Source organism: Artemia franciscana, chromosome 5 (genome assembly GCF_032884065.1).
Source record: "Artemia franciscana chromosome 5, ASM3288406v1, whole genome shotgun sequence".
NCBI classification, from domain to species: Eukaryota; Metazoa; Arthropoda; class Branchiopoda; order Anostraca; family Artemiidae; genus Artemia; species Artemia franciscana.
Genome location: NC_088867.1, coordinates 46,618,223 through 46,644,534, shown reverse-complemented (window position 1 = coordinate 46,644,534; position 26,312 = coordinate 46,618,223). Strand labels below are relative to the sequence as shown.

The window sequence follows — 26,312 nt, the reverse complement described above, 5'->3', positions numbered from 1 at the left end:
CCAAGGTGTGCCAGGACCCGGGCCCCGGTTCTGCAGCCTAAATGCCTAGTATGCCCTTAGTTAAAATGGGCCCCAGATGTGCATGAAAATGTAAAACAAGGTTTTCAAATCCGAGAAAGTGTTAGGGTCCTAATACAAAATTTAAAAAAAAATGTGAGAATAGAGAAAAAAAATGTCTATTCTCGTATATTTTGAGTTATTTGCATATAAGAAAACAAACTTTCGAGAACCGGTAATTTGATGTCCCCTCCACCGTTACACGTATTTATAAATTAACGGTGTTATCACTAGTAGCTATAGGCTGCACCTTGGAATCAAATGGCTGGCAGGGTTGGGGTCTGGGCTATTTTGGCTGGTCTCTTCTGCCAATATCGACAAGAAAGTTCCTTTTAGTATCTATTTGCTTGAAAACGCTTGATCAGGTGTCCATTAGACCTGGGTATTGTTTGGTTCATGAAATATTTGCAGCTTCGTGGGCACACATTACCTCAAGGTTGTTGTTGTTGTCTATTAATCCACTGTGAATTTATTTCTGGAAATATTGTAAATAATCTTACATAAAAGACTTACAGACACAAGTTGCCACAGATCTATTTTTATGGTGATGTCTTCCTGACCTGGATTCCATTAATTGGTCTTTGGTGTGACTTGGAGTCTATAAATGTAGGCAAAATGGTTTTTATATTTTTAATTCTGACCAAATAAAAAAAAAATATAGCTTATAAGAATGAACAATATCTCTCTTTGAACAGTGCTTACACACTAAAATATAAATTGAATAAAACGCTGCTAGATAATTCTTAACAGCACAGATGATTTTTTTTGTTTAAATATAAAGTATATTGAATTTATTTTTTTCAAATTGATAAATTACTCCTTCATATTCTCACCTTTTGAATTTAACTTAGGGGGTCGACACTGATAGCAGAAAATTAAGCTAAAAATGTGTTATTCGCTTTTTTAAAGTAACATGGACAGTGCAGCGAAAATTGAGTTGTTTGAATTGGATAATTTTTTAACTTAAATAACTATTTCTGACTTCTAAGTAAATTTAGGTAATTTTTGCTTGAACTGGGTGCAAATTCGCAAAAAAATAGTCTAAAAAAAAATTTGACACAAAACAGTTTGAAAAAATATAACTCTATTGTAAAGAAGTAATTGTTTTGGGAATCAACAGACTGTTAATGTTTGAGTTTCGAATGACGAAATCTTTGTCCATTGAGCTGCAGTAACTAAATTTGCTTATTAGTCACCATAAATCAAAGTGGCGTCACTAAGGAAGGCGTGTTACTGCCCTATTAACTTCATAATTTCAAAAATGTGCTTCAGCATTTCTTACTGTTATTGCAGTTAGAACAGCAGTTGTAATGAAAATTTTCATCTGTATCCGAGATATGAGAAAAAAGTTTTAATAAAAAAAAAAACAATTTCCAATTTCCAGGTATCTTCCATTTCCAATTTACTTCAATTTGGTTTCTAAGAAAAAATATAAAAATAGAACTTTGGTTTAAGAGGATGGATCGTAAATCTTTGTTATTTTTTAATTCACGTAATAGCCTTCTGAAAAAATGTCAAAAACCTTTTTATCCTTTTGAAAAATTTAAAGACAATAACTAGAAAAACATGGAACTAGAAGCAAATATGTGTACATTGCTTCTTTTATTGTGCTAAAGCATAGTATTTTGTTTTTGTCTTTCCTTTTTTTTATTTCTCCTAAAAATATCTAGAAAAATGAATTTCTAAGTGGTATCATGGGAAATCAAGGTGGAAGGAAGAGTCACTAATTACAATTTTCTAATAAGGATTATATCTAACTGAAAAGAATTCAAGGTCCGCTATCTTTTCGAGTGGACGAAAACTGTAAATTATTTTTTGTTGAAGCCATAATACAATATAAAAGCGCTCAATCATGAGCAGTCAAATTGTAAAAAAAAACGCCTATTGGAATATAATTTTTTTCATTAATATTCCATTTTTTATAGGATTAAATGCTCTGAATTATAAAAAAAAGAATACAATTTGGTGTGAATGGAAAGCTAAACTCTCCAATAATTGATTATATAAACAATACAACAAGTAAAATAAAACACATCCGATCAAACAATTCAAATTTGAAACCTAGATCACAAATTAGAAGGCCCTCAGCTTTATACAGATGAAATTGTTTCAGAATTGGAGAGTTTGTTGGGATGAGGGGGTGGGGGTCTGGACGGGACTGTCAGAACATCAAAAAAAGACAAAATATGAAGAAATAATGGATAGCATATTGAAAAGTACAGTCGTATCTCGGAAGAATCTAGTGGTGCTAATAGAGGGGAAGAGAAGGAAATACATTTAACCCCCCCTAAATTTCCTGAACCCTTTAAATTTCAAAAATTTCTTTTTGATGAACGAATTGCCTTAAATTTTCAAGGAAAAATACTTCTTTCTGGTATTTTCATTCAGAATCTAAAGAAAATTTTGCCATCTCCTACATTTTAGACATTAGATCCCCCTTAAAATTGCTGTGAATTGGTACAACTAGAAAGGCCGAGACCCAATGAAACTTCGGAGCCATACACCTTTTTTACATCAAGTAAAACTAATGGGAGTTCCCACGGCATCAATGAATTTATCAAACTTTTCAAAAAGTGAATAATGCAAAGTTTGTTCCGTGTACACAAGAATTTCACTTTTGGGCTTTATAGCCATTTCTTGAAGAAATGACTTTAATTTTGACGCCGAAGAAGGTTGAGCAAAAAAACTTTGCTATTAAAAAACGTGCTATTCGCCTTTCATTCAGTTCAATACTTGCATTACGTCTCAAAAATCTTTTGCTATTGCTTAAACTTGGCTAGACTTCTTGAAACATTTAAAGATATTTGAACTGCTTTCCGAGTTCTATAGAGTAGACCAGTGGTTCTCAAACTTATTAAGACACTGTACCCCTTTTTACCCACACAACGTTTTAGGTACCCCTTCTCAGTTATCGGTGCTATGTAAACTATAGCTAAAACATAAATTGAATTGCCAGTCTTAGAATTGAAGCGCTGTTTTATTTTTTGTTGGCCGGCCACGTACCCCCTCAAAAATGTTGCGCACCCCCAAGCAGGGGTGTAGCTACAGAATTTAATAAGGGGCAGGGGGGACAAGGGCAGTGCTATTGAAGTAGGTGCTATTCAAGTGGTAGTAAAGAAAAGTAACTATTTAACAAATAAACTACTTGGAGAATTTAAAAACATTACACAACATATTATAAACAATAAATACACATTAAACAATCATAAATATAAGGACTGGTGCTTGGTTCTTACTAAAATAGTCAGCAATGAGCTGCTGTAGGTGGCAGTAGTATGTGTAAAGAAGCTTTCAAGTGGGCGAAGGTGAATGTTGTATATACTCGGATTTTTTAGCCAGATTCACCACTGATGCTGTTGTGCATGTCCCCCCTCCACTTCCTCCGGCCCCCACGCCCTGCACAAGATGCTGAATTTCATAATTGAACCAAGCACTATTCTAATACCCCTGGGTATCACGCTATTCGTTTGTTCGTAATTATAGATGGATTTCAACTCTGTAAGATTTAATTTGTTGTACTAAACTTTAAGTGATGATTTGTTGAAATATTATTTATGATTTTTTATCAAATTGATTTGTTTGTGGGTTCTCCGATTGATATTCATAAATAGTATTGATATCAGCAGGCAATCCAAAACTGAAACAAAAATCATAGGCAGCGCAATAGCGCTAGTACCACAGTATTACCACAGATTGTGTAACATTATATTGTTACATATTCCTCACATTTGAATAGTGACCGTATTTCTAATTTGAATGTTTTCGAAAAATAAAGTTAGAACTATTAACTTATTCATTGGACATTGTTTGACAAAGTATATCCAGAAAATCTGAACCATCTTGGCATCATTGCGGCAGAAATAAAAAAATAATTAAAAATAACCAGGGATGCCAATTGGAAGGAAAAATTGACTCCTAAAGTTAGAAAATTACCTTCCCCTTTGCATCTTTGTTTAAAAAAAACAATTCTATAAAAATTACGCAATTTTTTTTCTTATGCAAATCGCGGAATGGGAGTTACACATGTCCAGAGGGGGGTTACACTGAAATTTTACATCTAAAATTCCCTTTACAAGCGAAACTCAGCTTCCTAGTGATGCATGACAAAAATGATAAGAAGAGAAAATGGGTTTAGAATGAGAATGGGTTGGAACCTCTAATACGTGCAAACAAAATTTCTAAAATGTAATAAAAACCTACATATTTTGTTTAAATTCACTTTATTCTATTCTCAGCAGACATTTCGTACAGTATGGAAACGTGGAGATTAATTTCCCACAAGTAGCGCTGGCGTTGTGTAAAATGTGACTGATTTCAGTCATAATTCTTAGCACATTTATGTCAATTCCTTTTTTGGAGCTGGTTAAAAGAATTAATTAGAATAACAAAACTAGCAAGAAGTCAGCATGGTATAATGCATAGAGGTAGTTCTACTTTTATGGGTTAGTATGTGAATCCGATACGTAAGGAATAAGATGTTATCAGTACTTATTAGGCATTTCAATGACAAATGAGAGAATCAGAGTTTCAATCAAATAGGCTACTGGAAATAAAAATTAAAATAATGACAAAATTAATTCGAGAAATGAATCCCCCTCTACCAAATTCCATGACCAAACTGTAATCAATTTGACCTATGTAGCTAAAGTACGAATGGCATTATAAAAAGCATCAAGTAATATTTTTGTTTTTTCGATGATTTCTTTTTCATTCAGGAAACTACATTCACAGTATATCTACCTTCTTATTCTTCCTTGGTTCCATTTCTGTCCTATTTGCAGATATGGAAGGTGCATTTATTTCTAATTTTGAAAATTTTAGAACAAAAGATTATAATCTTGAACTGATAGATTTTAGGAAAAAAAAGCACCATAGATATCAGGGGAAAAAATTTGACCTGACCAAATGTGGCAAAACAGGAAGCATAGAACATTTTTCAATTTTGCCATTGACTAGGCTTACATTTTTATTTGATGATAAGGTTCAAAAGTTTATTTGGAAAAGTATTAATATGGAACATATTATGAAGTGTATAGAACCCCTATTTTTCACGTTTTCCTTATGTTAAAAACTAGCATGCGTTAATTAAAAAGAAAATATCCACTGAAAGTAAAGAGCAAATTTGACGCTTAAAAAGAGCAACAGTTCTAAAGATACTTAATAAATTATAGGTTTTTCCAAATTACTAGGGGGCAACTTCCCCCCTTAATCCCCCCCTCAATGACGCCACTGCCCACAAGGGGTACGCGTACTACTGTTTGAAAACCACTGGAGTAGACAAAGTCATATGCGGAAAATGGCTTAATAACTTTTTCGAGAATTTTAACAATTTTATTGACGTCATGAAACCCATTAATTAGCCTTGTGGGAAGTTAACACCATCTATCAAAATAGACTTTGATGTCGGGGACCTTTTTCTATGATCTTAAATCTTTGTTTACTATTTAATAAAAAACATTTTTCTCTAATAAAATTAAAAGTGATACTAGAACTTAAAACTAAATCTTCTCTCATGGAAGATCTCAGTAATATAAGGTGTTCACTGTACCAATCAGTCCTTATTAATGCTCTCGGGCAAAAATGGTAAAAACACAGCATATACAGAAATAGCGAAAATCTTAATATTCACAGGTCAGCAGCCATCATGGTTGCAGTGTTAGCTGCAACCTAGCAAGGAGCTAACCATAGCCCATAGTAACCAAAAGTTAAAAAACGCGTTTTGAAAAAAACTGCCTAATGAAAAAAAAATTGCCATCTAACACTGACTCAGGAATGATAGCTATTATTTCGATTCGTCTAAAAATTAAAAGCTTATTGCGAAAAGAAATTTATGGTGGTTTAAAAAGAAAGCCTGAATCACCTCGAAAATGGCATCATATCAAAATGAAAAGTGCACCATCGAAATCAGCCTGGTTTCCTATAAACATAATATAGGGAAATTACAGTCCCCTCCTTGAACAACAAGGAAAATCACTTTTTTTGCATCGGTAGCACTGATCAGTGTCCCATTTTGTTTTCTTTTCTTTTTAATTTCGCCATCTGCAAGTGCCATATGGTAATAACAAACAAATACACAGTAGAAACAATAGGGAAAATCTTTTCAAGACAGTGGAAATCAATTCTGTGAATATTTCGGCCCTATGTCCAAGGGCCGTCTTCAGCAAAATACGAGAACGAGAGAGAAAATATGTATACATAAATAAACTTACATTAAAACATGAGAATCAAAACTAACAATGTTTTTTAAAAGAAAACTTTTTAAAAAACAGCCCAAGCATCCTTACTTCAATGAAGTTCAACCAGGACCGACAAAAAGAATTTTAAAATAAATTTGAGTATAAAGAATTTAGTGAGTACTGCCCTAAGTCCCTGTTCAAAGAAATATTATTATTTATTTTGAGAAGAATTTCGAATTATTCCAAAACCTCCCGTTTTATCCCCAAATCATTACTGATGAGTGAAGATTTTTCAAAAAGTATCGTGTGTGAGGGATTATTAAATATATGCTAACCTAAAGCAGAATCAAAGGAGTTGTTAGAGCTATTTGAAATTAATGCCTTGTCTATGCCTTTTTAATGCTGTTGTAGCCGTTTTTCTAGATTCTGATGGGTTCCGCCAACATAGTAATTTCCAAAGTTACAAGGTATTTGATAGACCCCTCTTTGGCGAGTATCTGGGGTCTTACTTTACCAGAATTTAATGAATTTAATTTAATAAGAAATTAATGATTTTAAAATTATTAGTAAAAACTACATATAGATTATTTTTTGTGCAAATATTTTTTAGTTTTGTTGTGATTTTTTGGGATATACTGAAGATAGACAATATTTGAGGGCTTATCAGTAGCCTCACATTGTGAAATATCTTCTTCGATTTTACAAGAATGTCTTTTTATTCTACGGTTAATTATCTTATTGACAAAAGGAATGGGGTACCCATTACCAAAAAGAATATCTCTGATAAAGTTTATTTCTGCATTTATATACAAATCGGAGCAAATATTCAGGGCAAGATCAATGAGGGAAGTTACAACTGCTCTTTTAACTTGTGGGGGGCGATTGGAATTAAATTTAAGATATCTATTGTTTTGTGCTGGCTTTCGATAGATAGTAAAATCCAGTTTATCAGCATAACGAATAATTAACACATCTAAAAACGGTAGTTTATTTTAAATTTTAAGTTCTAGGGTGGACTGCAAATTTCGGTCATAAGTGTTAAGATGATTTAAGAACCCCAGAAGTTCAGCTTCCCCATAATCCCAAGATTTAACTCTATTGTAGATTTAAGATTCTATAACTTTCAGCGGTGTTTCCTTCTATTTTCTAAAATAAGACAAATTTTCTCAGGCTCATAACTTTTGATGGGTAAAGCTAAACTTGATGAAACTTATAGGTTTAAAATCTGCATTAAAATGCTATTTTTTTAATGTAACTATTGGTATCAAAATTCCGTTTTTTAGAGTTTCGGTTACTATTGAGCCGGGTCGCTCCTTACTACAGTTCGTTACCGCGAACTGTTTGACATAACTATTTGTGAATTTGATGGGAAGCTACTTCTTACCAACGAATCTGTAATTCCATCTGCTCGGTATCGCCAAATGATGACGTTATTTCTGCATTTTTTTTTAGTGTATTTTATACTACTATAAGTCTAAGGTAAATATATCCTTTGTCGGTATTAAAGGAAGCGATCTTCCCGTTGACTATACGATTAACCTGCAACTCCCCGTATTTAGCCTGTACGGTTCCTTTTTTATTTTAAGAGAGTTGGAATGTATTATTCTTGCAGATACGTCTGCCATTAGCTTTTAACCTTTTTAATGGTTGCTTATTTCCAGAATATTAGTACTAAAATATTGAATTCCAATACATTCTTTTTAAAGTCTCTCGCCACCGATAAATAACCTCCTAACTGGCAGGTTACCTTTAAGGGACCGTCATACAATACTCAATACAAGCATTTGCGTAATCTCCTGGTAAATTACAATTAAAGGTTAGGTCTCCATACCTTTGTTTTGAAACTCATGTTGAACTTTAACAAATTCGTCCCAAGAACCTTCACTCTGTCGATTGTTTATTTTTCCAAGTTTTTTTTTAATTATATATTATTTCTATTGTACTTTTTCCTAGGCTATGCCTAAGTTCCCTTTTGATCAAAGATGCTCTAGGTGTTATAATGCATATTTCCTGGGCAAAGCCAAGCTTACGAAATTCTTACAGCAGTAAAAATGGTATTTATTACCGTCTCTATGTGCAAAATTTGAATACACTATTATTATTAATAATTTTGAAAAAGCTAAAGTAAGAAAAGTCAGATTATAAAAATGAAAATTTTGTTCAGACTTGGCCTGACAGTTTTTTGAAGACAGATAATCAAGATATTGCCCTTGGCGTAATAGAGGCCAGAACCATCACTGTGTATACCCCTAGGGTATGTAAGAAACTAACATAAAAACCGATTAAAAACTGATAGAAATGGCAAAAAACAAAGGAACATGATTTATTGATACTTGCTGTATATTATAAAGTAAGAATTCCATTTTTTTTAGCCTATGGTTACATGAAACTATTAAAGGGGGCAAGGGAAAAATTGTCAAACATGTGACCCCAACTATAAAAAGAACATGAAATAAGTAATCTAAAAATATCTTTTTTTTGAGTTAGCATATATTTTTTGAGAAAACCTCTATTCTTAACGTTTATCATCAATTTTTTCAAATATGGCATCCTTAAATTGAACTACAACAATCCAACCCCAGGATTGAAAAAAACCTTATCCTGAAGGAGCTATGGGATTTTGACATTCTCTTTACCAACTTCATTGATTTTTTTTGGATAGCCCAAGCGGGATCCTTGGAAAGCACTTCTGGATTCACTTCTAAAGAAGATTTGCCATGGTTTGCTCACTTCTCCTGTATTTGCCAATCACTCGCTCTGTGTTTGGCCACTGTATGCAAAATCCTAAATCCCCAAATCGTTCAGTTTGCCCATGACGTTATAATTTTGTTGCATATAGCCCCAAAAGAAAAAGAGAATTTACTGAATGCCAAAAATTCGTCGAAGTTACCGGACACTCTATTTTCTATCTGTCTAAGGTATTACGACGATTACTGCTACTACCAAATCACTGTAGCATCAAGACGCCTTAGGCCAACAGGGCTATGCATTTTCCTCCTCCACCCCAAACTATTCAAAGCCTCCCTCTTTGCATCCTCACAGGAAGTTTCCATTTCCCGTAAATATTCCCTTACGACATCCTAGACAGTAGGCCGACAAGGACTCCTAGCCCTTGATCAAATTTTGAGATAGCCATTTTGTTTAATATAGTCTAAAAACCTAATAATTATGTCTTTCAGGACGATTAATCCCCCACAGTCCCGGGGGAGGGGCTGCAAGTTACAAACTTTGACCATTGTTTACAAATAGTAATGGTTATAGGGGCGTATGCAGACGTTTTCAGGGCGACTTTTTCACGTTAAAGGGGGTCGGGGTGTGGGGCTACATGGGAGGATCTTTCCATGGAGAAATTTATCACGAAAGAAGAAAATTTCCATGAGGGGGCCGCAAGATTTTCTAGCATTATTTAAAAAAACAATGAGAAAATAAATAAAAAGAAAGTTTTTTTCAGGTAGAGGTAAGGAGCAGCATTAGAACCTAAAACGAACAGAAACTATTACGTATATAAGGGGGTTCGTCTCCTCCACAATACCTCACTCTTTACGCCAAACCATGTTTAGTAATTTCAACTACTTATTCCAAGGCCTTTGTGATTCATGGGTCATTCTTAAAGAATTGGGACCAAATTGAAGCTTTAGTGTAAAGAGCGAGGTATTGACGAGGGGGAGAACCTCCTCATAAACGTAATAAAAATATACAGATATAGAATTTCGTTACGTAAGTTAATTCGTAAGTTACGTATATTTATTACTAATAAAAATGTTCATAATAAAATAAAAAGTTCTAGTTGCCTGTTTAAGTAATCAAAAATTGGAGTGCAACTAGACCTCCTATCCCATCCCTTTTCTTATCAAAATCGTATTTAGCCAAAAAAAGTTATATACAAATTTTGTTTTAATTTTTCATGTGCGGTGAGCCAAAATCAAAACAGGCATTAATTAAAAAACGTTCAGAAAAATGTTTTATTGTTTTAAAAAGTAGAGTTGTGAGAAAGAGTCAAAGTTTAGCGTAAAGAGCAAGGCGTTGAGGAGGGGACAACCCCTTTCATATATGAAATAATTTCTGTTCGTTTTAAGTTTTAATGTCGCTTCTTACTTGCAGTTAAAAAACTTGTTTTTTCATTTAATAAAACACTAAGCCTTCATGATGTTAACTATAAGAAAACTATTAGAATGCATGTTTTATTTCTTAAATAATTTTTCAGGTGGAATTGTTCACAGGAAATTTTTCGGGGGGAATTTTTAGCAAGGATGGGATTGTCTAGGACAATGTACAGGGTTGGAATATTTTACGTTTGAAGAAAATTCCAAAGAGCGAGGGAGTTTTCCGTGGATAGGGAACCAAATTTCCTGACGTTATTTGAAAAGTGATTAGAAATTGAATAAAAAAAACTCATTTTTCAATTGAAAGTAAGGAGCAAAACTAAACCTTAAAACTAACAGAAATGATTCCGTATATGAAGGGGTCAATTCCCTCCTCAATACATCGCTCTTTGCGCCAAAATTTGACTTTTGGCATCCCTGCTCATATACGTCTTTTTTGTCTTTATGGTTTTTTGTTTCTGTTCGTCTTAAGTATTAATGTTGCCTCTCACTTTAAGTAATTTCTTAAGCTAGACTGCCCTCCATTTAAAGAATTTATTCAATGAAAATTTAGAGAAAGCTGAATTTTAATCATCATTTTTTTTCTTGTTTTTTTATTTATTAATATATTGTGCTAAGCTTAGCTTAATTCATTTTTTTTATATGAAGGCTTCCGGAGGTGAAATCGAAATATTTGGATTTTTATATTATTTAAAGTTTGCTACTGCTTTTTTCCACTACTTTTTTTAAATTATAAATTTATATAATATAATATATAATTATATTTTTTTAAGTTTTCTTTATATTTTCATTTGTTAAATCTTGCTCCTTACTTTCAGTCGAAAAAACTTGCTTTTTTAATTTAATTGTCAATAAGAAGCGATTAAAGCCCAGAAAAATCTAATAATTATACTATTAAAAAACGGAAATATCTTGCTTTGACAGTGGCCATTAATTCTAGGCAACTTGTTTCAGTAGAAAGAAAAGATTTAATAGTAATAATAAAAAGTAAACAAAAATATTCAAGCGATAGGGACACTGCCTATGGAACGTAAGTACAACTGGTTTTCCAACCCTTCTAAAAGTTTGAGCGAGTTTTCGCTGAGGTTTCCTTTGTATAATTCACATTTGGTTACACTTATGTAAAGCTCCTAGTTCCAGCCACTGAATATCTTGAGAAAAACCTTAGAAACAAAGAAAATATCTTGGTGAATGCAAGCGCCTTTCTACATATACATGTTTAGCCCCACAGTTTTTCTTCAAGCTTTGTATCATTGCTTATTCCTGTAGTTGTGTCCAAAGACCGATGTGAATCGTGGAACGATTCGTCTATTCACTATACAAACGAATAATTCGAGTGTATGCTTGTCTGTACTTCTTCAAAACTGTTGCAAAGTTTAGCATATCATTTTTTCGATCCGCTGTAAATGGTAAATTATCACAGGAAATGGCTAGGAACGTAACGGCACACTGTTTTTTCCTTATAGACACAAATTTTGAGATCCGATACGAAGAGAGGGTTTAAATCACCTGGGAACGTTCCAATGTGTCCAACTATACATAACTAAAGTTATTGACACCCAAAGTATACTAGATCTATTTGCTAAGCATGAATTCCGATTCCTCTGCATTGCCGCGTGCTGCTCACCTAAAAAAAGGGAAACAACTCATTATGTTTAAAATATTTAAGAAAATACATGAAATAAATAACGTCTTTAGCTTCAAAATATACCATTCTGGGAATTCTACGTGTTGAATTTTGAGTCACCTTTTCCCAGCATAGAAATCCCTCTACCTTCCATCTGAAAGCAACTAGGGCTCTGGTTTCGAGTTAATATAACTGTTAGGTCTGACATAAATTAACCGAAACTAAAATGAGGCCTGTCAACAAAGGTTTCGTGAAAATAAGGCATACAGGACATTCTCCCCTTTCCAATTTATTCAAATGCCACGATCTTCAGAAAGTTCACAAATCTCATTGTTATTTGAAGGTTTCTACTCCAGGAAAAATAAAATATTTGAAGTTTTAAAGATCCACCCGCAAAGACAAATTTATTTGGGTGGCAATGTAAGGTTACTCTCTGGTTTTGTCACTAGATATAAAGTGCAAGAATACAGAAATGGGGAAGGTGGTGGAGCCTAGATACCTTATAAGTACAGAATACTTATCTGTTATAGGAACCCTACTCAAGGAGTGGAGATAGGGTAATCTAATATACCCAAACATGGTGAAAATATAATACTTCAGAAAAAAATTTTGGTTATATGTTTTAGCAATAGGGGTGTGGGTAAAGTATAGCAGTCTGCATGCAAATTGAGCTAGTAACAATTATTCTGCATAAATATTATGAAGTAAAAATTGTTTTCTAACTTAACGCTGTCCGAATACTTTACCCTCCCCCCCACTAATGTGCAAATATATTGAGCTGATTATTTAAGTCAAACGTATTCTGTCACCCGCCATTTGTTTTCCACTGAGCGCAAACCAACTGTCTCTTAATACAGAGAGATGAAACCGGTTTGTTTTCGTGTTTTACACAGCGTAATTCTTAAGTGGGGTCACTATAACAGGTAAGTGCCGAATACAGTCCAACGGAAGGGATTCGGCGAGAAAGAGGTTAATTCTAGGATTGGACAAGCCGGCTGAGCTCTCAGTGAGAGAAAAAGAGAATTTAACTGAAGCTAAAAAAAAAAAAAAAATCATCACTTTAATTTCACGACCACCCAAAGAATTAAAGAACTTATCCGAGGGGTACAGTATTTGAGGGACCGTAGTAGAGATGAATATTGAAATCAATCATACAATATTCTGGAAGTGAAATGACTAGCACTCAGGTCTGAAAAAAGCCTTAAAATCAGAGGTACTAAATATGCTGTTTGGGCATACCAGACTTGAAAATTGCCATATCGTAAACATATTTATTTAAGAAACTAAACTAACGTTAGCTTCAACACAAATTTATATGTCACTCGTAATTTTATAAAATCGATGATTTTATCAAATTCCTTAAGGTTTCTTAGCAATCTGTTCTGATCACTTAATTCAATTTAGTGATTTGATGATATCACTATGAATTTGATCAAGTCCTTGATTTAAAGACATCACTGCTAGTAAGCAGCGGCTAAATAGTAACCGAAACCCTAAAAACAGGAATTTTGGTGCCAATATATCTATCAAAAGAATGAAATTTTATGCTGATCTTAAATATAAAAGTTTTATCAAGGTACCCATTAACAGTTACGAGCCTGAGAAATTTGCCTTATTTTTTGGAAAAAGGGGAAAACCCCCTAAAATTCATAAATTCTTAATGAAAACCACACAATCACCTTTAGCATATCAGAGGGCCCTATTGCAGATGTTTCAAGCTTCCATTTGCAAAAATGTGGAATTTTGTATTTTTTGCCAGAAGAAAGATAAATGATGCGTGTTTATTTGTTCTTTTGTTGTTTTTTTCCCGAGGGGTCATCGTATCGACCCAATGATCCTAGAATACCGGGAGAGGGCTCATTCTACCGGCAATTAAAAGTTTTATTGCCCTTTAAGTGACCAAAAAATTGGAGGGCAACTAGGCCCTTTCCGACGGTCAATGTTTCACAAAGTCACCGGCTCAAAATTTTGAAATAGCCATTTTGATTAGCATAGTCGAAAAATCTCTTGAAGAAGACTTAATCCCCCACACTCTCCGGGGAAAGGGAAAAGTTATGAACTTTGCTCATTGTTTACATTTAGTATTGGTTATTGGGAAATATACAGACGTTTTCATGGAGGACTTTCTCTGGTGGTAGGGGGGTCGGGAGAGGGGGTTACGTGAGAGAATCTTTCTATGGAGAATTTTGCATGGGGGAAGAGAATTTCCATGAAGGGGGCGCTGGATTTCCTAGCATTATTTAAAAACAATGAGAAATTAAATAAAAAACAAGTTTTTTTGCAGAAATTATTACGAATGTGAGGGGCTTCTTCCCCTCCTCAATGCCTCGCTCTTTACGCTAAAGTATTTTAAGTCATTTCTAAAGAGCTAATGATTCTAATAAAACGGCCTTTGTGATTCAGGGGTCATTCTTAAAGAATTGGAACAAAATTTCAACTTTAGAGTAAAGAACGAAGTATTTAGGAGGGAGCCAACTCCCTCATATCTATATCTATGCATATAAAAATAAGTTGTTTGTTTGTCTGTCGACTGACGTCATGTTTGTCGACTGACGTCATTATAAGGATTGAGCTGTATGTCGTCATGAAGTTGTTTGTCGACTGACGTCCTGTATTTCAACTGATGAAACTACAGACCGGGACTCCGGGACACAAAAGACAACCGGGACACCGGGACACAGGGAATATAAATGACGACCGGGACACTCAAAGAGAAATTACAGACCGGGACACCGGGACACAAATGACGACCGGGACACAGGGAATATAAATGAAGACCAGGACACTCAAAGAGAAATTACAGACTGGCACACCGGGACACAAATGATGACCAGGACACAGGGAATTTAAATGACGACCGGGACACAGGGACACAACTACAACGGGGACACCGGGGGCACAGGGGGGATATATAAATGACGACGGGGACACAGGGAATGTTCGATTAGTAATCACTATCAACAAAGCTCAAGGGCAATCATTAAAATAATGAGGTATAGATCTGAATAGGATTGTTTTTCCCATGGACAATTATATGTTGCATGTTCAAGAGTCGGTAAACCTGACAATCTATTTATATGCACAAACAACGGGACAGCGAAGAATGCTGTATATTCGCAAGTTTTACGTAGTTAAAAACATACATATATATCTATCTATATTCACAGTTGGGACACAGGGACACAACTACAATGGCGCGTAACTAATATGCCGCGTAACGACTTCCACGAGCGGGGGGGCTTGGGGGGCGAAGCGCCCCCACCAACTAGGTGTTGGGGTGGCGCGAAGCGCCACCCCAACAGCTAGTTCGACATAAAAATATAAGAATTTAGAATTTCGTTACGTAAGTTAATTTGTAAGTTACGTTTATTTCTTCCTAATAAAAACATTCATAAATAAAATTAAAAGTTCTAGTGGCCTTTTTAATTAACCAAAACAATTGGATGGCAACAAGCCCCCTTCTCCGCCCCTTTTCCGTAAAAATAGTCCAATCAAAAATTTGAGAAAGCCTTTTAGCCAAAACATAAAATTAATATGCAAATTTCGTTTTAGTTATTCATGTACGGTGAGCGAAAATCAAAGCCTGCGTTAATTCAAAATTGTTCTGAAAAAAAATTAAAAAACAAGCTTTTTCAAGCGAAAGTAAGGAGCAACATTAAAACTTAAAACGAGCAGAAATTATCTCGTATATGAGGAGGGTTTATCCCCTCCTAAATACCTCACTCTTTACGCTAAAGTGTTTTTAGGAATTTCAAAAGAGCTATCTATTCTGATTAAACGGCCTTTGTGATTCAGTGGTCATTCTTAAAGAACTGGAGCAAAATTCAAACTTATGTGTAAAGAGCGAGGAACCCCCTCATTGACGTAATAAAAATACACGAATATAGAAGTTGAATACATAAGTTAATTTTAAGTTACCAGTATTTATTACTAATAGAAACGTTCTTAAATAAAATTAAAGGTTCTAGTGGCTTTTTTAATTAAGCAAATAAATTGGAGGGCAACTAGGCCCCCTCCCTCGCCCATTTTTTCTCAAAATCATCCGATCAGAACTTTGAGAAAGCCATTTACCCAAGAAAAACGCAAAATTAATATGCGAATTTCGTTTTAATTATTCATATGCGGTGAGGCAAAATCACAACCTACATTAATTCAAAAACATTCAGAAATTAAATGAAAAAAACAAGTTTTTTTAACTGAAAGTAAGAAGTGACATTGAAACTTAAAACGAACAGAAAATATTCCGTATATGAAAGGGGCTGTCCTCTCCTCAACGCACCATTACTTACGCTAAAATTTGACTCTTTCTCACAGCTCTACGTTTTAAAACAATAAAAAACTTCAGTGTAAAGAGCGGGACATTGAGGAGGGGACAGTCCCATCATATACAGAGTACTTCTTTTTGTTTTAAGTTTTAATGTTGCTCCTTACTTTCAGTTTAAAAAAACTTGTTTTCTTTTCATTTAATAAAGATATAAAACAAAGCGAATATGCTTCAAAACAACAAGAGACATATAAAAACAGATAAAGACACGATTCATCGCTGCTATGGAAAAAGAGCTTAAGTTTAATTTGAATTTTTATTGCTATATGTTTAAATGTTTCCGTTTATCTTTTCTAGTGTCAGAAATTTGTCTTTTAATTTAGCAATAGGAATTCTAAAACAAACACCGACACAAAAACGTATAAAGAGACCGACATGTATACAATATCAAACTTGAATTAGTACAGTAGTTTCCTTTTGTTTGATGTCAAAATAATTATTTGCAAATAGATATAATTCTTCTATAAAGGAATCAAAACAATATATTCAGGTGAGATACTTTTATTTTTTAATTTATCAACAAAAATAAAACGACAAACTACTCATATTAATAATGATTATATTACTTTGGAACGTCATGCGCATCCAGTAGAATCATAAAAGTAAGTAACTAAGAAAGCTAGAAAGAATCAAGAAAATAATAGACAGCAGATGGCACAAATGTAATCATTAATATTTGTTATTGACATGTAATGAGACTTAACTTATGCCATCCTTCAAGGAAATACTATCAATTCATATATATAAATTTCTGGACATTTTAGATATATTTGATGTTATATCAAAAGATACCATCCTGTAACTATGTCAAGTGGCACATGAACTATTTATGACCGTATTTCTCTGTGAAACATGTTTTTATGGCACTTGGTATTAACCAAGTGACATATAGCAATCACCAATTCTGTCGGTCTGTCTGTCTGTCGATCTGTCTGTCGGTCCCGGTTTTGCTACTTTAGGCACCTCCAGGTAAGCTAGGACGATGAAATTTGGCAAGCGTATCAGGGACCGGACCAGATTAAATTAGAAATAGTCGTTTTCCCGATTTGACCATCTGGGGTGGGGAGTGGGGGGGCCGGTTAATTCGGAAAAAATAGAAAAATGAAGTATTTTTAAGTTATGAGCGGGTGATTGGATCTTAATGAAATTTGATGTTTGGAATGATATTGTGTCTCAGAGCTCTTATTTTAAATCCCGACCGGATCTGATGACATTGGGGGGAGTTGGAGGGGGGGAAACCTGAAATCTTGGAAAACACCTAGAGTGGAGGGATCGGGATGAAACTTGATGGCAAAAATAAGCGCAAGTCCCAGATACATGATTGACATAATCGGAACTGATTCGCTCTCTTTGGGGTAGTTGGGGGGGGGGGGGTAATTCTTAAAAATTAGAAAAAATGAGGTATTTTCAACTTACGAACGGGTGATTGGATCTCAATGAAATTTGATATTTAGAAGGATATCGTGTCTCAGAACTCTTATTTTCAATCCCGACCGGATCTGGTGACGGGGGTGGGGAGTTGGGAGGGGGAAACCTAAAACTTGGAAAACACTTAGAGTGGAGGGATCGGGATGAAACATGGTGGGAAAAATAAACACAAGTCTTAGATAGATGATTGACATAAACGGAACGGACCCGCTCCATTTGGGGTAGTTGGGGGGGGGATATTTCTGAAAAATTAAAAAAATTGAGATATTTTTAACTTACGAACGGGTGATCGGATCTCAATGAAATTTGATATTTAGAAGGATATCATGGCTCAGAGTTCTTATTTTAAACCCGACCGGATCTGGTGACATTGGGGTTGGGGGGGTTGGGAGGGGAAACTTAAAACTTGGAAAACACTTAGAGTGGAGGGATCGGGATGAAACTTGTTTGGAAAAAACACGAGTCCTAGATACATGATTGACATAACCAGAACGGATCCGCTCTCTTTGGGGTAGTTGGGGGGGGGGGGTTAATTCTGAAAAATAAAAAAAATGAGGTATTTTTAACTTACGAACGGGTGATTGGATCTCCATGAAATTTGATATTTAGAAAGATATCGTGTCTCAAAGCTCTTATTTTAAACCCTGACCGGATCTGGTGACATTGGGGGAAGTTAGGGGTGGGGAAACCTAAAATGATGGAAAACACTTAGATTGGAGGGATTGGGATGAAACTTGGTTGGAAAAATAAGCAGAAGTCTTGCATACGTAATTTACATAATTGGAACGGGTCCGCTTAATTGAGGGGGGGGGGGGGGTAATTCTGAAAAATAAGAAAAAATGACGTATTTTTAACTTACGAAGGAGTGATCGGATCTTCATGAAACTTCATATTTAGAAGGATCTCGTAACTCAGATATCTTATGTTAAATCTCAACCGGATCAAGCGTAATTGGGGGGGGGGGGCAGTTGGGGGGACCGGAAATCTTAGAAAATACTTAAAGCGGTGAGATCAGGATGAAACTGGATGGGAAGAATAGAAACCTGTCTAAGATACGTGACTGACATAACTGGACCGGATCTGCTCTCTTTGGTGGAATTGGGGGGGGGGAGGGATTTTGAAAATTGAGGTATTTGTAACTTACGAAAGGGTGACCAGATCTTAATGAAATTTGATATTTAGAAGAATCTTGTGCTTTAAAGTTCTAATTTCAAATTCCGACCAGATCCTGTGACATTCGGGGGAGTTGGAGGGGGAAACCGGAATTCTTGGAAAACATGAAAATTGTGGTATTTATATCTTACGAATAGATGATCGGATCGTAATGAAATTTGGTTTTTAGAAGGAATTCATGTCTCAGAGCTCTTATTTCAAATCCCGACCAGATCTTTTGACATTGGGGGGAGTTGGAGGGGGAAATCTTGGAAAAACACTTGGAGTGGAGGAATCGGGATGAAGCTTGGTGGATAGAATAAACAAATGTCCTTGATACGTGATTGACAGAATCGTACTGGATTCACTCTCTTTGGGGGAGTTGGGGGAGGGTTTCAGTGATTTGGTGAGTTCGGTGCTTCTGGACGTGCTAGGGCGATGAAAATTGGTAGGCGTGTCAGGGAGCTGCACAATTTGACTTGATAAAGTCGTTTTCCCAGATTCGACCATCTGGGGGGCAAAAGGGAGAGGAAAAATTAGAAAAAATTAGGTATTTATAACTTACGAGTGGGTGATCAGATCTTAATGAATTTTGATATTTAGAAGGACTTTATGACTCAGAGCTCTTATTGTAAATCTTGACCGGCATTAAGCCTCTTATTTTCCTTTTTAAATCAATCTATTGATTCATAGAATTTTGTTAGAGCTCATACCATATGATCTCTTGGCTCTTAGCTCTTCCCGCCTCGTCACAAGTGCCATATGAGCTCTTAGCTCTTGTTTGATTCACAGTCTACAGCCAGCTCTAGTTTGTATCGAAAGGTCTTTTAAAACACTGGATTCATTAGATTCAAATCTATCCATCTATTGAGTTAAAATATGATACCTCTTAGACTTTTTCATAAAGAAATATTGAAACTTGCTTAAAAATATAAATTTCCTTTAATTTAGTGATTTATGGCCAATTTTTTAAATATATTTTTTTAATCTAAAAAACTTTATATGAAATAAATCTCAAAATCTAATCCATTCATGGAATACAGGTCAATCTAAGCTGTTGAATGATAGTTAAAGTGTGGTCTTGCTTTGAAATATTAAAACTGTACGACTGGAAAGAAATTATGTACCAAAAATTCGATCAGGAAATAGAAGCCTTGACTACAAAATTGAATCGAAAATATATAGTAAAATGATCCCTTGCCTTTCTTATCTTAAAAAATTGTTTCAATGAGAGAAGCCCTGAAACAAGAATAGGAAACAAGTGACTCTTTTAAATTGATCATTTGGGGCGCGATCAGGTTAATAAAATTACAACTGATAGGCTGCTCTGATGGCAAAAAGGTAAGGAATACGACGTTGGATTTTTACAATCCTTGCCAGTGGTGCTAATCTCTGTTTCATGACCCTTCAGCCAGGGAATACAATGGGGGACTGGGGCCAGCCATCCTGTTCTTTCTCACACCCTTCCTCTTACCTTCCCAAGATTTCTCCAGGTATCCATTTAGGGCTGGTTAGACTTTGGCTGAGATTACGGAGTCATGTCAATGACGCTCTTTCAAACCAAATAGCCAGCGACATCAGGACTCAAACCCCTGTCCTCTTGGAAAAAGTTTCTCAAGTCTAGTTTGTGTAACAAACACTTTGTCTGATGCAGTAATATAATATAGAGAAAGAAAAAATTTGATCTTCTCTGGTTTTCTGCAAAAACTTTTCTTTTTACCTTCCTGGATTCTCCAGGTACCCATTTAGGTCTGGGTTAACTTTGTCTGAAATCACAGAGTCATGTCAATGGCTCCCATTCAAACCAAATTACCAGCAACACTGGGATTCGCACCTCTGTCCTCTCGGACAAAGGGTCTCAAGTCTTACTTGTCTAGCAGACACCTTGTCTGATTTAGCAATATAATTACATAAAAAAACTAGTTTTTTTAACTCAAAGTAAGGAGCGACATTAAAACTTAAAACGAACAGAAATTACTTCGTATATGAAAGAAGCTGCTTCCTCATCAACGCCCCGCTCTTTACGCTAAAGTTTTTTTACTGTTTTAAAAAGAAGAATTGAGAGAAAGAGTAAAACTTTAGCCGGGTGGCTCCTTACTACAGTTCGTTACCACGAACTGTTTGATATAGAGAAAGAAAAGAATTTTAGTCCCCTTCGATTTCTTCAAAAGGAATGTAAACAGAAAATTAAGTCATATGCGAAAAAGATTTAAACGAACGAAAATCAATTCAAAGAAGAGTGTGGGCACTGCATCCTTCCCTAACTGTAAAAGCCTTAAACCTACTGCGCCATTGGCGCTTTACTGAAAATAACGCTTTATTACAAACATCTGCTTACGTGCTTATTACAACATTGAAAATAAAAAATGAAATTACAGTAAAATCAAATTTTCAACTGATTAAATGAAAAAAAAAAGTTTTTTTTAACGGAAAGTAAGGAGCGACATTAAAACTTAAAACGAACAGAAATTACTTCGTATATGAAAGGGGCTGCTTCCTCACCAAAGCCCCGCTCTATACACTAAAGTTTGACTCTTTCTCTTAACTCTACTTTTTAAAACAGTAAAAAACTTTAGCGTCAAGACCGGGCGTTGATGAGGAAACAGCCTTTTTCATATGCGAAGTAATTTCTGTTCGTTTTAATTTGTAATGTCGCTCCTTACTTTCCGTTAAAAAAACTTGTCTTTTTTATTATTTAATTTTTGAACGCTTTTGAATCAATGCATGTTTTGATTTTGGCTCTCCGCACATGAATAATTAAAACAAAATTTGCATATTTTTTTTTTGGCTAAATGGCTTTCTCATAGTTTTGATCGAATGATTTTGAGAAAAAAGGAGTGGGGGAGGAGGCCTAGTTGCCCTCCGATTTTTTGGTTACTGAAAAAGGCAACTAGAACTTTTAATTTTACGAATGTTTTTATTAGTAAAAGATATACGTAACTTACAAATTAGCTTACGTAAAGAACTTCTGTACTCTCATGTTTTTATTACGTATATGAGGGGGTTCACCCCCTCGTCAGTACCTCGCTCTATGCACTGAAGCTTAAATTTTGTCCCAATTTCTTAAGAATGAGCCCTGAATCACAAAAGCCGTAGAATAAATAGTTGAAATAACTAAAAATACTTAGCGTAAAGAGCGAGGTATTAGGAGGAGGTGAGCCCATCATATGCGTAATAATTTCTGTTCGTTTTAAGTTTTAATGCTGCTCCTTACTTTCAGTTGAAAAAACTTTTTCATATTTATTTTTTCATTGTTTTTTTTTAAATATTGCTAGAAAATCCTACTCTCCCTTCATGGATATTTTCTTTTTATGACAAATTCCCCCAAGGAAAGTTCTCCCAACATATCCCCCTCTTCTCAACCCTCTAACCAAAAAATCCTCCTCAAAACGTCTGTATACTTCCAAATAACCATTACTATATGCAAGCACTGGTCAAAGTTTTTAACTAGTAACCCCTCTCACGGGAAGTGTGGGGGAGTAAGTGGTCCCCGAAGACATAGTTATAAAGTTTTACGACTACGCTGAATAGAATGACTATCTTGGAATTTTGATCCGGCGACTTTGAGAAAATAATTAGCGTGGGAGGAGGCCTAGGTGCCCTTCAATTTTTTTGGTCACTGAAAAAGGGCACTAGAACTTTTCATTTATGTTAGAATGAGCCCTCTTGCAAGATTTTAGGACCATCGGATCAATACGATCACCCCTGAAAAAAAAGCATCCGTGATCACATTTTTGTAGATAGGAGCTTGAAACTTCTACAATATGGTTCTCTGATGCGCTGAATCTGATGGTGTGATTTTCGTTAAGATTCTATTACTTTTAGGGTAATTTTCTATTTTCTAAAATTAGTGAAATTTTCTCAGGCTCGTAACTTTTGATGGGTAAGACTAAACTTGATGAAACTTATATATTTAAAATCAGCATTAAAATGTAATTTTGATGTAGCTATTGGTATCAAAACTCCATTTTTTAGAGTTTTGGTTACTATTGAGTCGGGTCGCTCTTTACTACAGTTTGTTACCACGAACTATTTGATTGGCTTTTCAGCAGTTACATCATCATATATCAAATATTTTGTCTAACCTTATCTCTTCCCAAGACCATTCACGACAAATTTAGTCTCACTACAAACAAGAATTTAGCTACTGCCTCCTTTCATGTTTAAAAAATGTAAATCCTACTAAAAATGTACATTGGCGCTTCATTGAAAGCGAATTGTATTGCAAACATTCTCTTTTCCAGTTTTTACAGCATTGAAATGAAAATACATATTACAGTATTCAAAGTTTATTTTTTCAATTTATTTATTATAAAAAGAATTTTACTTTTCAATTTTATTCATCAAACAGTTCGTGTTAACGACCCGGCTCAATAGTAACCAAAACTATAAAAGCGCGGTTTTGGTACTATAGATAGATCAAAAGAATTGGATTTTTACGCTGATTTTAAATATAAAAGTCTCATCAAATTTATTCTAACCCATCAACAGTTACAAACCTATGAGAAAATTTGCTTTATTTCCGGAAATAAGGGAAAACATCCCTCAAACGTCATAGTATCTTAACAAAAATAACACCACCACATTCAGCGTATCAGAGAACGCTACTGTAGAAGTTTTAAGCGCCTATCTACAAAAATGCGGAATTTTGTATTTTTTGCGAGAAGACCGATCGCGAGTGCGTGTTTATTATCGTATTGAACCAGTGGTCCTAGACTGTCACAAAAGGGCTCATTCTAACGGAAATAAAAAGTTCTAGTTCCCTTTTTAAGTGACCAAAAAATTGGAGGGCACCTAGGCCCCCTCCCACACTCATTTTTCCCCAAAGTCACCGGCTCAAAATTTCGAGATAGCCATTTGGTTCAGCATATTCCAAAAACCTAAGAGCTATGTCTTTGGAGATGACTTACTCCCCCACAGTCAATGAGGGAGGGCTGCAAGTCACAAACTTTGCCCATTGTTTACATATAGAAATGGTTATTGGGAAGTGTAAAGATGTTTTCAGGGGGGATTTTTTCTGGTTGGGGGGAGGGGTCAATGGGAGGGGTTATGTGGGATAATCTTCTCATGGAGAATTTACCATGTGGGAAGAGGAATTCCATCAAGGGGGCGCAGAATTTTCTAGCATTCTTTAAAAAAAACAATGAAAAAATAAATATTAAGAAGTTTTTTTTTAACTGGATGTAAGGAGCAGCATTAAAACTTAAAACGAACAGAAATTATTACGCATCTGAGGATGTTCATCTTCTCCTAAATATCTCTTTATGCTTAAGTATTTTTGTAATTTCAACAATTTTTTCTACAACGATTGTGATTCAGGGGTTATTATTAAAGAATTGGGATAAAATTTAAGCTTTAGTATAAAGAGCGAGGCATTAACGAGGGGGCGAAACCTTTCATATACGTAATAAAAATATACAAATATAGAAGCTCGTTACGTAAGTTAATTCGTAAGTTGTGTATATTCATTATGAATAAAAACGTTAATAAAAATTTAAAAGTTCTAGTTGCCTTTTTAAGTAACCGAAAAATCCGAAAAAATGGGCCTCCTATCCCACCCCTTTTTTCTCAAAATCGTCATATCAAAACTATGAGACAGCCATTTAGCCCAAAAAAATTAATATACAAATTTTGTTTTAATTATTCATTTGCTGAGAACCCAAATCAAAACATGTATTAATTCAAAACGTTCAGTAATTAAATAAAAAAACAAGTTTTTAAACTGAAAGTAAGGAGAGACATTAACACTTAAAACGAACAGAAATTACTCCGTATATGAAAGGGGCTGTCCCCTCCTAAGCGCCGCGCTCTTTAGGGTAAAGTTTTTTTTATTAAAAAAAATAGAGTTGTGAGAAAGGGTCAAACTTTAGCGTAAAGAGCGGGGTGTTTAGGAGGGAATAGCCCCTTTCATATACGGAGTAATCTCTGTTCGTTTTAAGTTTTAATGTCGCTCCTTACTTTCAGTTGAAAAAACTTGTTTTTTTTTATTTTCAATGAGAATAAACCTTTAGCATCCCAATAGTATATTAAACGCTAAATGCATATTAAATGCGTTGAATACCTTGTGGGAATTAAATGTTTCTCCTTGTAGTAAAAAAAGTATTTCACTCAGATGCCTACTGGTACAGAAATTTTAGCCCACTAAGCCACTGCGCGTGTGGGCGGTACTACTACTACTACTACTACAGCTACTACTGCTACTGTTACAATAACCACTATTACCAAGGGTAAAGTAGTTAAGGCGAAACTTTCAGGGAATATTAAGGCTGATATTGAATTAAGTCGAATCCTACTATTCGGATGTAGGTTATCAAAGAGTATATCAGCTGTTTCCCTGGGACAGCTTATGGTAATATGTTGAAACTTTTAGAGTATGTTGAAGGGGTTGTTGAACCAGTCAGAAGGTATTATATGTAAGCTATACTGCTACTACTACTTCTACTGCCTCCACTTCTGCTTCTTAAACCATTACTAACAGTGTTACTACATCTAAAGATAAATGGTACTAAAATAAAACTTTAAGGAAACGTTTAGGGGGATGTTGAATTAAATTGTACTACCGCTACTGCTACTACCTCCGCTACCATTACCATTACTACTACTACTACTACTACTACTACTATTACTACTACTACTACTACTACTACTACTACTACTACTACTACTACTACTACTACTACTACTACTACTGCTACTACTACTACTACTACTACTACTACTACTACTACTACTACTACTACTACTACTACTACTACTACTGCTGCTACTATTACTACTACTACTACTACTACTACTACTACTACTACTACTACTACTACTACTACTACTACTGCTACTACTACTACTACTACTACTACTACTACTACTACTACTACTACTACTACTACTACTACTACTACTACTACTACTACTACTACTACTACTACTACTACTACTACTACTATTACTACTACTACTACTGCTGCTACTACTACTACTGCTACCATTACTACTGCTACTATTACTATTACTACTACTACTTATACTGCTACTACTACTATTGCTACTATTACTATTACTACTACTTCTAATACTGCTACTACTACTACTACCACTACTATTACTACTACTACTACTATTACCAATAATACTGCTACCACTACTATTACTACTACTACTACTGCTGCTACTACTACTACTGCTACTACAACTACAAAAAATGTGCAAAATTCTATACTTCTGTAGAGCGTAGATAGAACCTTGAAACCTATTCATTGGGTTCTCTGATATGCTGAATTTAACGATTTACTGGTCCATCAAAATCGCTTGCCCTTTTGAAGGTGTTTTTTCCTTTTTTTGAAATATCGGGCAAATTTGTTCAGGCTCTTAGATTTTGACGGAAAACTTTAAACTTTGAAAACTTTAAACTTCTAAACTTTGACAACTTACAACTTTGAACACTGGAT

General features: G+C 34.8%; 1 protein-coding gene across 2 annotated transcripts in view; it reads right to left on the bottom strand.

Annotated features, from left to right (window-relative positions):
* Positions 1–10,288: 10,288 nt before the first annotated feature.
* The window catches only part of LOC136027496 (zwei Ig domain protein zig-8-like), a 315,403-nt gene continuing 299,379 nt past the window's right edge, over positions 10,289–26,312 (bottom strand). The window contains exon 6 of one of the 2 annotated variants that reach the window (XM_065704810.1): positions 10,289–11,963. In XM_065704810.1, coding sequence (XP_065560882.1) covers positions 11,842–11,963 — 122 coding nt within the window. In that variant the 3' untranslated portion in view covers positions 10,289–11,841. The remainder of the gene's footprint in view (positions 11,964–26,312) is intronic. The other variant, XM_065704809.1, reaches the window with a different exon arrangement.